The following is a 13,795-nucleotide window of genomic DNA, read 5'->3' on the forward strand; positions in this document are numbered from 1 at the left end:
CACTAGTTCTGTTTAAAAAGCTATACCCTGGACACCGGACCACAGAGATTGACAATTTCATTGATAATGCTGTTAAATATCTTGACGATGTACAGAAGCCTGATGGTTCATGGTATATGATATTTTTCTTGCGAGTCCTTGAACTTTCTGCTCTGTCGATACATATGACACGATTATCATGTCAATAGGTATGGTTCCTGGGGTGTGTGCTTTACATATGCTTCCTGGTTTGCTCTTGGAGGGCTTGCTGCAGCAGGCAAGTGTCAGCAACTCTGCGGCTATTCGAAAAGGCGTTGAATTTCTGTTACGAAGACAAAGGTCTGATGGTGGTTGGGGAGAAAGCTATCATTCTTGTCCTGACAAGGTAATGTTTCTCAGAATGTCATTTGGCGCACGTTGGATCCTCCAAAAGTTGTGCGTTTTTGGAAGATCTGCAACAACATTTTTGGAGAGTCCATGCAACATAATAGGTTATATGAACTCTGCACATGCATCCTACTCCATTTGGAACCGTTTTATTCCAATACTGAATATTTTAAGTCTTAAGTTTTCTATTGACATGCATTTTTACCCTTAAAGAATAGGATGAAGTATTAAAGATATCTGGAAAAGATAACTGTGACATAGCTTTGTATTTGATCAAACAGGTATATAAAGAGCTTGAAACAGAACACTCAAATCTTGTACAAACTGCATGGGCATTGATGGGATTGATTCACTCTGGCCAGGTTAATTCCTTGTTACTATTAGTAAAAGCATAATGCATAAACATCACTCAAACTTGCTCTCAACTGACAATTAAGCACTACAACTTTGAGAGTGCCCATCTAGGCACTTCAACTCGTTTCCACTGTTCAAAATTTATGTGCCACGAGACACAATAAAGACGAGTTGGAGTGTTTAGTTTCCAATTGAGACCAAGTTGAGGTGTCTAGATGTGACCTTTCAAAGTTGGAGTGCTTACTTGTCGGTTGAAGCCAAGTTTAAAGGTTTGTTTATGTATCATGCCATTAGTAAATGCTGTAATTTATACCAAAATCAGAGTAGAACTTTTCTTTATAAGAGTTCTTTACCAACTTTCCTTTGGACAGGTTGATAGAGATCCAAGACCCCTCCACCGTGCGGCTAGGCTTTTGATTAATTCTCAAATGGAAGATGGTGACTTCCCACAACAGGTAATTACTCTGTAAATTACAAGTTAAACAAAGGAGAAGATTCTTTGACCGTTAAAAGAACAAGCTGTTACTGGAACGAAATTGACTGTAGTTAAACAAAGCGAATATAGATGATTCATATAGTCGACTTTAAACAATCTCGTCATATTTGAATGATATTTGATTAATGGAAAAAAAGTTCAAATATGCCATCGAACTTTCAGTAAAGAGTGACACAAATGTGGACTGTTGTCACGGTGATGACATAAATAGCCCAACTATTAACATATGGCATGACTGAGCCATTTCTGAAAGTCCAATGACATGTTTGAACTTCTTTGATTAGTTAATATAAAGAAACAATCCCTTTCAAACTGGCAAAACAATTTCTCAAAGAACAGAGATTGCTAAAACCAGTTTTATCAAAATATTGCACTTATTTGACTTCATAAATATGTGCAGGAAATAACTGGAGTTGTCATGAAGAATTGCATGTTGCACTATGCAGCATATAGAAATATATTTCCATTGTGGGGTTTGGCTGAATACCGCAAAAATGTCCAAGTACCATTAGAACACAACTAAATATATATTATATTATGTCTTAAGAAATAAATAATGTAGTTTATTGCTTCTTGTGTTAATGTAAGTTATATAACAGTGTCCAAAATCATTGCCTAAGCTGTTGTTAAATATTTGGCATATATGCATAATATGTGTAATCAAGGATATCCTATTTTAAATATTTAGCTTAATTCTAGCCCATTTTATAGATTTTCTTTAGTTTAGATTTATTACTAGATCTTTACTTGATATTTTATATGGGTAAGGGTCCTAGGAGTCTAGTCCCAAAATGAGGTCGGGTCTAGGATCGGGGTTGAAGTCGATCCTGGATTGGGGTTGGATCTCGGGTCCTGACTCTTGAGTCAAGGTCGGATCTCCAATTTTGGGTCAAAGTCGGGGCTTGGTCTCAACTCGTGGTTGGATCTCGGTTCCCAAATTTGGGTTGGGTTTCAAATCGGGGTTAGGTTCGGATCTTGAGTTTAGGGTCAAAATAGAAGAATGTGATCATTGTTGTAAACAAATGGATGCCCATAGAGATCCACATTTACTGTAGCTTATTCATCTCTCCAAGTAATTTCACCTCTATAAAAGGGGCATTACATTGTAATGGAAATAGATATCCTTTTGAGAAGAAAACTACTTCTCTGCTTCTTTCTCTTCCTTTCTTCTTTTACTTTAATATTTTTATTTTAAAACACGTTATCAACACAAAGCTCTAATTTTTTTTTGGATAAATTAAATTTCTATTACATTGTTCATCATGTCACACTTATCAAAGCTTGAGTTTGTGGTACTTGATATTACAGAAAAGAATTATTTGTCATGGGTCCTTGATGCTGAAATTCACCTTGACGCTAAAGGTCTTGGTGATACTATTAAACAAGAAAATAAAACATCAAGTCAGGATAAAGCGAAGACCATGATTTTTCTCTGACATTATCTTCATGAGGGATTAAAAACTGAATATTTAACTGTGAAAGACCCTCTTGAATTATGGATTAATTTGAAGGATTGCTATGACCACCTAAAACTTACGGTGTTATCAAAAGCTCGATATGTGTGGCTACACCTTCGATTTCAAGATTTTAAAATTGTAATTGAGTATAATTCTGTTATTCATAAAGTAAGTTCCATATTAAAATTATGTGGAGTACTATCACTGATGATTACTTACTTGAGAAAACATTTCCACTTTTCACGCTTCAAATGTGTTGTTACAATAACAATATCGTGAAAAGGGGTTTAGGAAATATTCTGAATTAATTACATGCCTACTTGTGGCTGAGCAGAATAATACTTTGTTGATGAAAAATCATGAAGTCTGTCCCACTGAGTCTGCTCCATTCCCTGAAGCGAATGTTGTAGCAACACATAATCAGTCTGAATCAAGAGAAAATAATTCTCGTGGACGTGGCCGTGATCATGGCCATGATCGTAGACGTGGTAGAGGACGAAATAATTATCGTCATTATGGTGGAAATAAACATGAGAATAACAAAAATTCTCAAATAATCCTTCTCGAGGTAGAATCAATATTTGTCACTAATGTGGTACGAGAGGTCATTGGACACGTGAATGTCGTATGCCTGATCATTTTGTGAAACTTTATCAAACCTCTCTCAAAAGAAAAAAATACTAATGTAGAGGCACACTTGACCATTCAGAATGATAATAATGAATCAGCTACCTCAAATAAATATGATGATATTGATGCAAATCTTGCTTATAAAGATGATGACTTTGAAGGCCTCCCAAATAGTACTCATCTGAAAGTTGAAGACTTTTATGAGAATATTGATTGAAGAACTGATCATCTAACTTGGAAAAAAATTATAAGAATAATTGTTGGTTTTCTATTATGTTTGCAACTATGTTGTTCTTCTTAAATGTTTTTCTTAAGGCATTATGTTTTACTAATTTCTACATTTTTAGTATAATTTCTTTAAGTTTCTTATGTTGTTGGTTTTTTACATTCTTATAATATCTTTTATTTTTATGAAGAATATGAAAATTTCCCAGTCATCATATGGATTCAAAATCAATTATGATGATATATGTCTTATAGATAGTGGCACAACACACACTATTTTAAGAGATAAGAAATATTTCTCTTATTTAATTATGAAAGAAGCTAATGTTAATATAATATCTGGGATAAGGTACAACTACCCCCTAAACTATGACCGAAATCTCATAGATACACATTAACTAAACTAAGGTCCTATTACCCCTGAACTCTTTTTTTTTTTTTTTTTGAAATTTTGTACATCTTTTGGCTTACATGACACACTCTGTGATTCCACGCAGTTTAGGCGCGTGAGAGATATTTGCCTTAGGAGTTAAGCAAATGCAACTGTTGTTTAAAGATTTCCCTTTGAAGTGTTCAACATGTTAAAGTATCGATAAACAACCGATGATGTTGGTTATCTTCGACATGTTCAAACATATAGTTGACCTGAAATTTGGTAAGATCCAGTACTCGTGTTGATGTAAATATATTGAATAAACCATATTGTTGTGCGATAGATCAATAGATGACATGGTTTTCTTTGGCGTTTTATTTGAGTCAGAGAATATATCTATTTGTTTGGTATAGATGACATAATTCATATGAGTCCAGCATGATGCTTTCTGCAGTCCACTTAGCCGGGCCATCCTTTAGAAAGGATGTTCGATTACTCTTTGGCGCTGTTTATTTAGCTTGAATACAAGTTAATGCTTCTAATTTTTCCGAGTTTGATCCCTGAGAAATGTTTGTCGAATTTTTCTCCTAAAGTCTGCCTCATTGGTTGATGATAGAGTAGGCTTGAATTTCTGGACTTAGAAGCAACTCTTTCAGGAAAGTCAGTTCTAGTAATGAAGTGCTAGAAATGGTAGTATATATATGCTTTTTCTTAGCAATGTTATTGTGTAGAATATTGGTTGAGGATGGGACATAATAGGAACTAGATCAACTAATAAGTCATTGTAAAATATCAACAACAACAATAACAACATACTCGGTACAATCATACAAGTTGGGTATGAGAGTGTAGAAAGTACGCAGACACATATCCCTACATACTTAATGGGATAGAGAGGTTATTCCAGATAGACACTCGTCTCGAAAGAAAAAGAAGAATTTGAAGCATGATTATTAGAAAATAAGATGGAAAAAATCATGAGAATATAGAACTGTTGGTGTAATATACCACAAATATAATAAATTACAGTTGAAAATAAAATGACAAAAATAAATAAACAAATTAGGTTGTGTTTACCTAACTATATTGTTAGTGTTTAAGAAAATGGACCTTGAGCTCACAACTAAGCTAGTTCATATAGTGAAATTTTTCTAAGATCATATGAATAAACGATAATTCATTCCCTCAATCAATTTGAGTCTGCAACATCGTCCAATGCATGGATCTAGACATTTGAAGGGTGAACTATATAACCTAGTAGCCAACATTGGGTTAGCTCATAAGGTGATTATCGTGTTTTACTTTCTATTTTAAAAGTTAGCTCATAAAATGATAACTATCTTAAATCATATAAGAACATCAATCCATTAATTTCGTCAACTAATATGTGAATACTATTGTTAGTGTTCTAATTGGAAGGATTTAGATTGATCATTGCTCTATGTGCTCTCTCGACCTTTATGGATCGGAGAAGTCCAATTTCTCTTGTTTGATTGACTAAAATATTATTTTTAAAAAAAATTTCAAACATTATTTTTAGTGAAAATGAAAAATGAAGGAAGAAAGATGGTCACGACACCTATTGGACACGTGTTTGCTACTAAAGCAGTACATATATATTTGAAATAAACATTAAAATGTCAAGATTGTCCTCAATCATTTTGGACAAATTATATATTAAAAAACTTAAAATATCAATAGGATTTGATATCTAAAGTTTGAGATTGTTTAGAAGAGATTTTGAGTTGGTCAGAATTGAATAATTAGTGTATACTTTATGTATACTCAATGTCTATTTCAGTCTTCATGCATATATTTAATTTTTTGAGTGTACCCTAATATATATGTTTATGACTTATACTATTTTTTTATATGTAAATAAAAATGAATATATATATATTTTTTATTTAGAAGTGGGAGTTTTGTTGGGACTAACACAACATCATATAGTGGTACAAATAGGAGTCTAAAGTGTACCATGAAACCCTTTAAATTTTAGCTTAGTCTGGCCTAATTTCATTGGATATAGCCACTTTATATCCACGTGGAAAGAAGTGCAAGTAGCTCGGGATAGCTCTCCCTTTTCATCAAAACATATTCTCCATTCCTCTCTCTTTCAAACTTGAAACTGGTGAGTGAATTTGCCCCTTTTCTACATCTATTTTCTCTCTTCGAAATTTATGTTTATTGTATAATCCTAACCTAAAATACCTACTTTTATCCTTCAATTCCTAATGGGTATTTGTTTACGGTTGCTGGGGTCTTATTTAGATTTTCTGATTTTTGAATGTGCTAATTGTTGGATTTACTTCTTGCATGTTCCTAAATTGGTTTGAACTACTCATGGATGCTTGGAAATTGGTGTTGCCCTTCTTTTTCTTCTCACTTCTCTCTTTTTTCTTTGGCAAGTTTACATTTTTGATAGTCACAAATTTATTGGGTATTTTTCTGTTAAATAATATATGAGGGTTTGGATGGGCTTATCAATAGGATTAGAATACTGGTGGTGGTTAGTGTGTGAAAAAAGTGATTAAGTTTTGAAGTTTGTCTCAAATCATGAATTTTGATTTCAGATTTTGAGTGTTTCACCTTCGTGATTGTTGACTTTTTGACTACTTTGAGTATTTTGGTTTCGAATTATGAAATTAGAAAGATATTTCACATGGTATAACTTAGATTCTTCATAAATGGAAATAAATATTACATGAATAGCACAATTTTTTATGTGTCCTCTATTTTTTATATTTAGTTTAAAGGTACGTTTTTTATTGAAAAAGTTTATATTAGTTGCATTTTTATGGCTTCTTACTCTTTGATGTTTCTTGAATTTTGTATATGTCAGGAGATTTGGGAATGTGAATGGCCATTCAAAATTCATTTATTTATTGGTAAGCACTCTAATTTGTGCTTTTTCTATTTTGTTTCTATTTTTCATAATTTTAGAGGGTAGAGAATAGTGATTTCTAAAATTGGAGATTATTGATTTTCTATCTGCCTACAGCTTTTGAAATTCACTTACCATTTTGATTTTTTCATAATTTTTTAGGTTTCTGTTTGTTTATTGTTGTGCAGTAGTTTTCCTTCTATATTTGTTGATTTTGATATATCTTTAAATCTTTGATCGTGTTAGTTATTTGGATAACAAACTTTGCTACTGTATGGAACATGTTTTTTATAAATATAGGAGCAGTCTTGAAAGTCTTCAGACTAATTAAGGTAGGATTTGAAGGAAAATAGATTCTTGAGGGAAAATTTTGATTTTCGAAATAGAAAATCAAATGAAAAATCTTCTCATACCTATGGTCAAGGATCTTTTATTTCATCTTCTAAGCTAATAGATTGCTCACTCAAATTAATTGCATGTTTTCGAGTAGTTTTGTACTTATGTCCTTGATATGTTCAGAGATAATTAATCTAGCAGCCTCGACATANTATTTTTTTTATATTTAAAAATTGCGTAAAAATACTATAAATCATAATAATTGATAACATAAAATATGTTTTGAAAAAAAATACAAAAAATTCCACTGATTCTTGAAGTGAATCTATCGTAAAAATACTATAAATCATGATAATTGACGACATAAAATATTTTAAAAATATTGTATGTGGGTAGTCTTATTATGCCTTAAATAGTGTCAAAGAAAGTACAGGTTTGTGATAAAAAAAACTTATTCATTTATCCACGCAAACAATCGCTTCAAAAACTCGGTTATTAGCCTCAGAATATACCATTTATATTATTGGGCCCATGCTATTATCTAAGTATTCTACTATTATATAAGAGGGAGTTTATGATGGGACATTGTAATGTCCAATCATAAACTCCCTATATAATATATAATATAATAAATCATTTTTTCTACTATATAATATATATTTATTTTTCTACTATAAGGGAGTTTATATAATATATAATAATATAATATAATAAATCATTTACAAATGACTTAAAATATTTCATATTTAAAGGATATATAATAAAATAGGTTCACTCTCAAAATTCTATCATGGTCACATATATTGGGACAGAAAAAATAACATGTATCATTTTAAAATTAACAAAAAAGCATTATAAATAATAATAATTAACAACTTAAAATATCTTAAAGACATTTTAAAAGGGTTAATTTTGTAATTTTATCTATATCACATAAATTAGGACAAAGTGACCAGTAATGTAGGTTATTTGTAAGTTACATAAAAATATTATAAATCACAATAATTAATAACTTAAAACATTTATTTAAAAAAAAGGCAAATTTGGATGACTCTTCAAATTTCATTTGTGTCACATAAATTGAGACAACAAAAATAACATATATTGCGTCCATTTTAATTTATTTGTCTTAATATTTTTTTTATATTTAAAAATTGGGTAAAAATTATAAATCATGATAATTGACAACATAAAATATGTTTTGAAAAAGATACAAAAAATTCCACTGATTCTTGAAGTTAATCTATCGTAAAAATACTATAAATCATGATAATTGACAACATAAAATATTTCAAAAATAAATACATATAAAAAAATTCGATTGATTCTTGAAATTAATCTATCGTTAAAAACTATGTATAAAATACAATAAATCGTGATAATTGACAACTTAAAATATTTATTAAAAAAACTCAAAAAAATAAATTGACTGTTTCTTAAAATTAATCTATCAATGTCACATAAAATGAGACAAAAGTAGTAATATGTATTGTTTAATGTGAAATTATTGAAAACTACGTAAAATGTATTATAATTCTTAACAATTAACAACATTTGATTGACTCTTGAAATTTTATCTATGCTACATACATTGAGACAAGGGGAGTAATATATATTAAGTATTTAAAAATTACGTACAACCATATTGCTTTCTGTAGGCTTCGAATTATCGTGGTCATTTTTTTGGCTGATACAAGTTTTGTACATTTTCTATTTTTTTTAATATAATAAATCGTAATAATTAATAATTTAAGATATTTAAAAAAATATATTCAAAATTGAGTTGGTTTCGGGAATTTTATTTATACTATATAAAATGGGACAAAGGAAGCAACATATATCATTTACAAATGACTTAAAAAACATTAAAAATTACAATAATTATCAATTTAAAATATTTAAAAGCTATATAATAAAATAGGTTCACTTTCAGAATTCTATCAGGCTCACATATATTGGGACAGAAAAAATAACACATATCATTTTAAAATTACCAAAAAAGTATTATAAATAATAATAATTAACAACTTAATATATCTGAAAGACATTTTAAAAGGGTTAATTTTGTAATTTTATTCATATCACATAAATTAGGACAAAGTGACCAGTAATGTAGGTTATTTGAAAGTTACATAAAAATATTAGAAATCACAATAATTAATAACTTAAAACATTCTTTTTTAAAAAAATAAAATTTGGATGACTCTCCAAATTTTATTTGTGTGACATAAATTCAGACAACAAAAATAACATATATTGGGTCCATTTTAATTTATTTGTCTTATTTTTTTTATATTTAAAAAATGCGTAAAAATACTATAAATCATGATAATTGACAACATAAAATATGTTTTGAAAAAAACATAAAAAATTCCACTGATTCTTGAAGTGAATCTATCGTAAAAATACTATAAATCATGATAATTGACAACATAAAATATTTCAAAAATGTTGTATGTGGATAGTCTTATTATGCCTTCAATAGCGTCAAAAAAAGTACATGTTTGTGATAAAAAAATTTATTCTTTTATCCACGCAAACAATCTCTTCAAAAACTCCGTTATTAGCCCCAAAACATACTATTTATATTATTGGGCCCGTGCATAGCACGGGCAACATTATCTAGTATATTAGAAGAGAGAGTTTCAAGAGTTTCAACATGTCAGCTTGGTGACATTAGAAGAAAGTTTAAGGGTATAATAGTATTTTCCTAGATCAATTTGCTAAGGAATTGTATTTTCTGCTTTATTCTTTAGACCACATCAACAGGTCCATAAAAGATCCATTATTTTCTGTTAAATTACAATTGATGCCATCCACTGAAATATCATTAAATGTGATTGCGACCCATTGAACTACACTTGTGGAGTTTTGTCCCTCAACTTTTGCCTTATTTATTTTTCTAATAAAACACTTTAGCCATTTTATTTATGAATTTGGAATTGGTTCTAAATATATATTTTTTTAAAATGAAGTATTATTAATTCAGATTGAAAATGTATATTATTTTTATATTTAGATATATTAGAAGAGACAGTTTCAATATGCCTGCTTAACGTCAATAAATTAGAAGTTAAGGGTATATTTGGCTTTTCAGCCATTTGGTTATACCCATGACTAATACACACGCACCACTTCATATGTATCCTCTTTGTCTTTCCATTCTTATTCCCTACTGTGATGAATTCAACGTTTTTCTCATACCTAAAAATAGTTTAAGTTATTTTTCCTTCAATTCAATATTTTTATCCTTTTTAAAAAAAAAAAAAAAAAATCTGGTTGTGATTTAACTGCTTTTTGATAAATTTTCTATTTTTGCGTATGTCTAGCAAGATGGCAAAGAGGTTAAGAGATCAGAAGAAGCTTATCAATTTCAGAATTTGAATCCCCACATGCAATTTGTAGAAGTAAGTAAGATTTTACTCATTCATGATGGGTTTCTTTTGTTACTTACTTGTAATTTTCCAAAACTTGTTTTGCTTGAACAGGGTTCATCGTTTAGGGAAATATCAGATCCGAAAATATCAAGTGCATGTATTGCAAATGACTCAATACAGTAACTACATTTGTAAAAAAATCCTTTTCTGAGTACTTGTGTTCTTAGAGGTGAAAAAAATCCTTTTCTGAGTACTTGTGTTCTTAGAGGTGAAAAAAAGCTTTAATCTTTGCATCTGAATGTGACAACCCTGATTGCCTAATCCTTGGACTGCTTGACATTGGTTTTGGGGCCATCATTCACCATTGCAGGCAATTGTGACGACTTCCCCGTTCACACCTCCACTACGTACTCTCCAGCTGTGTATGCCTTTGTAATCTGGAGAGAAGAGACTGCCCCTTCAGCAACGAGTCTCTGTTGGTCAATGTTGCAAAGCTGGAGACAGTCGGATATCTTTAGATGCCTTGTTGTTCAGTAATTTATGGATCAGAAGTTACCAAGGGTAAATGTGTGTCCCAGAAAGTTGCCCCGTCCAGAAATTCTTGTACACCGACATGTACAAACATTTTTTTTGTCATTTTCTTACTATATTCTCCTCCACACAAATCTTATCAAATAATAACTCATGTGTTTAAATTTGGTACTCATATCTCCAGAGTGTTTCAATAAATTTCAACATGTGTGCTTATTGTCATGTAGAGAAAGTTTCAATAAATTTTAATATGTGTGCTTATTTGACATTCAATTGGAAAATAAGGGTAGTTGTATAAGCCAACTAAGGGTGCAAAATCAAAAAACAAATCAGGATTAACCCAACCCCAAAATACTTCGTGATCAATCAAGCATGTGCATGCTCCGAATAACCAAATTCCAGGTTTAAAATTTCAACCTTATTTTATAGTGTAAAGTGTAATAAAGAATATGGATTAGTATTGTTTTTATTGTTCTAAACATTTTCACTGTGTATTTCTCCTTTTATTTACCCTCATCTAATTTCATATTACATATCCGCCCGAATGATCTCTTATCAGCATAACTTAATTCTCATTAGAAACAAAATCAACAATCTATATGCTTCTATTTTGTGCATCTATATCTCTCACTACTACCTACCTTCAAAATTTCAACTAACTGCTATACTTTAATTTTTTATCAGTGAAAAGTCATGTCGTCTACAGTTTGCAATATAATTGGAGCCATTTTTTGTCCAGGCAATGCCAATCACTTAAATGTTGTCTTACAATCCCACTCACAACAAGAAAAACAATCGGCTAATTTCCAACATAACGCATCACTTTCCTTTTGCTTATGTGAATAAAATGTATGTACCTATAAAGTTAGATTTCAACAACTAATATATAATATCAATGTGTCACACTGGCTATGTACTTAATATACGATCTTCATATATATCTATGTGCCACACTTACTATGCTGGCACGGGCCATCAACTTCTAGTATATATATATTGGGGGGTAATGCCTATGTTGAGTATTGACCCAAATATTAATAAAAATTTTAATTTCACCATTAATAATACATTTGAAGCTTGTAACCGTGTTTTTTTTTTTAAAAAAAAATGACATATTGCAAATGTGAATAGTTTCAAGCAAATTATATATTAAAAAGTTTGAAATATCAAGAGGATTTCATATCTAAATTTGAGACTGTTTAGAAGAGATTTTGAGTCGGTCACAGTTGAATAGTCAATGTATACTTTATGTATAGTCAAACTATCTACTTTAGTTTTCATGTATAATTAAACTATATTCAGCTTTTTAAAGTATATCATAATATATAATTAATATATGTTTTTATGATCTTTGACTATTTTTTATATATGAATAAAAATATAACTATTTATATAATATCCTCAATAAGTTGAGATTGTGATGTGTCCCTTCTAATCACCTTCCACTCATATTTTTCTTCGACCTACCTCGACCCTTTTGTAACTTCTATTATAGCAAAATTTGGAAAGAGTTTATCCGCAATGAAAAATGTGAAATTTCCTAAAATTGAGACACTTTTTTGACGTTTACAGTCTACAGCCATAGCTAGTAGAAAGTTTGTGGTAGGCACAGTTCTCAAAAGTCAAGCTATATAGGTTTATAATTGGCCACCTAGGATATTTTAGGTTGTGTTTACTTAACTATATTGTTAGTGTTTAAGAAAATGGATTTTGGGCTCACAACTAAGCTAGTTCATGCGGTGAAAATTTTCTAAAATTATATGATGATATGAATAAACGATAATTCATTCCCTCAACCAATTTGAGTCTATAGCATTTCCGATACACAGACCTAGACATGTAGAGGGTAGACTACATAACCTAGGGGCCAATATTGAGTTAGCTCATAAGGTGATTATCATGTTTTACTCTCTATTTCAAAAGTTGGTTCGTAAGATAATAACCATCTTAAATTATATAAAAACGATGACTGATTAATTCCGTCAACTAATATGTGATTATTATCATTAGTGTCCTGATTGGAAGGATTTGGATTGATCATTGTTCTATGTGCCCTCTCAACCTATATGGAGAAGTCTAATTTCTTCTGTATGATTGTCTAAAATATTATTTTAAAATAATTCAAACATTATTTTAGTAGAAGATAAAAAAAATAATGAAGAAAGATGGTCAGGACACCTATTGCACACGTGTTTGCTACTAAAGCAATACATATATATTTGAAATGAACATTAAATGTCAAGATTGTCTTCAAACATTTCGGGCAAGTTATATATTAAAAATTTTAAAATATCAATAGAATTTCATATTTAAAATTTGAGACTGTTTAACAGAGATCTTAACTAGTCAAGATTTAATAGTAGTGTACACATGATGTATACTCAATGTCTCCTTTAGTCTTCATGCATATATTTAATTTTTTAAGTATATATATATAAATTTAACTTCGCTATTAATAATATAGTTGAAGCTCCTAACTGTATGTTTTTTTTAAAAATGAATTCGGCATATTGCAACTGCGCTAGTTTCGAGTAAATTATATACTAAGAAATTTTTGAAATATCAAGAAAAATCATATTTAAACTTTGAGACGGTTAGAAGAGACTTTGAATCGGCCACAGTTAATAGTCAATGTATACTTTATGTATTTTTAAACTATCTGCTTCAATTTTCATGTATAATTAAACTAAACTTTTTAAAGTGTATCATAATATATAATTAATACTTTTATGATTTAACTATTTTTTATGAATAAAAATATGACTA

General features: G+C 30.0%; 1 protein-coding gene and 1 long non-coding RNA gene across 9 annotated transcripts in view; both read left to right on the forward strand.

Moving 5' to 3' along the window:
• LOC125852109 (delta-amyrin synthase) overlaps positions 1 to 13,795 on the forward strand; it is a 64,513-nt gene that overhangs the window by 18,774 nt on the left and 31,944 nt on the right. Inside the window, exons 17-19 of one of the 8 annotated variants that reach the window (XM_049531837.1) lie at positions 648 to 728; positions 1,092 to 1,175; positions 1,617 to 1,767. The exons of 5 other annotated variants lie outside the window; for them this stretch is intronic. In XM_049531837.1, coding sequence (XP_049387794.1) covers positions 648 to 728; positions 1,092 to 1,175; positions 1,617 to 1,739 — 288 coding nt within the window. In that variant the 3' untranslated portion in view covers positions 1,740 to 1,767. Of the gene's footprint in view, positions 1 to 647; positions 729 to 1,091; positions 1,176 to 1,616; positions 1,768 to 13,795 lie in introns of those variants that run through there. 2 more of the 8 variants (XM_049531834.1, XM_049531836.1) reach the window with 2 other exon arrangements.
• Positions 10,311 to 10,911, forward strand: LOC125852111 (uncharacterized). Its single transcript, XR_007444973.1, has 3 exons — positions 10,311 to 10,528; positions 10,610 to 10,727; positions 10,767 to 10,911. It is a non-coding gene; the product is annotated as an uncharacterized LOC125852111 (long non-coding RNA).

This window comes from Solanum stenotomum, unplaced genomic scaffold (genome assembly GCF_019186545.1).
Source record: "Solanum stenotomum isolate F172 unplaced genomic scaffold, ASM1918654v1 scaffold32535, whole genome shotgun sequence".
Classification (NCBI taxonomy): domain Eukaryota; kingdom Viridiplantae; phylum Streptophyta; class Magnoliopsida; order Solanales; family Solanaceae; genus Solanum; species Solanum stenotomum.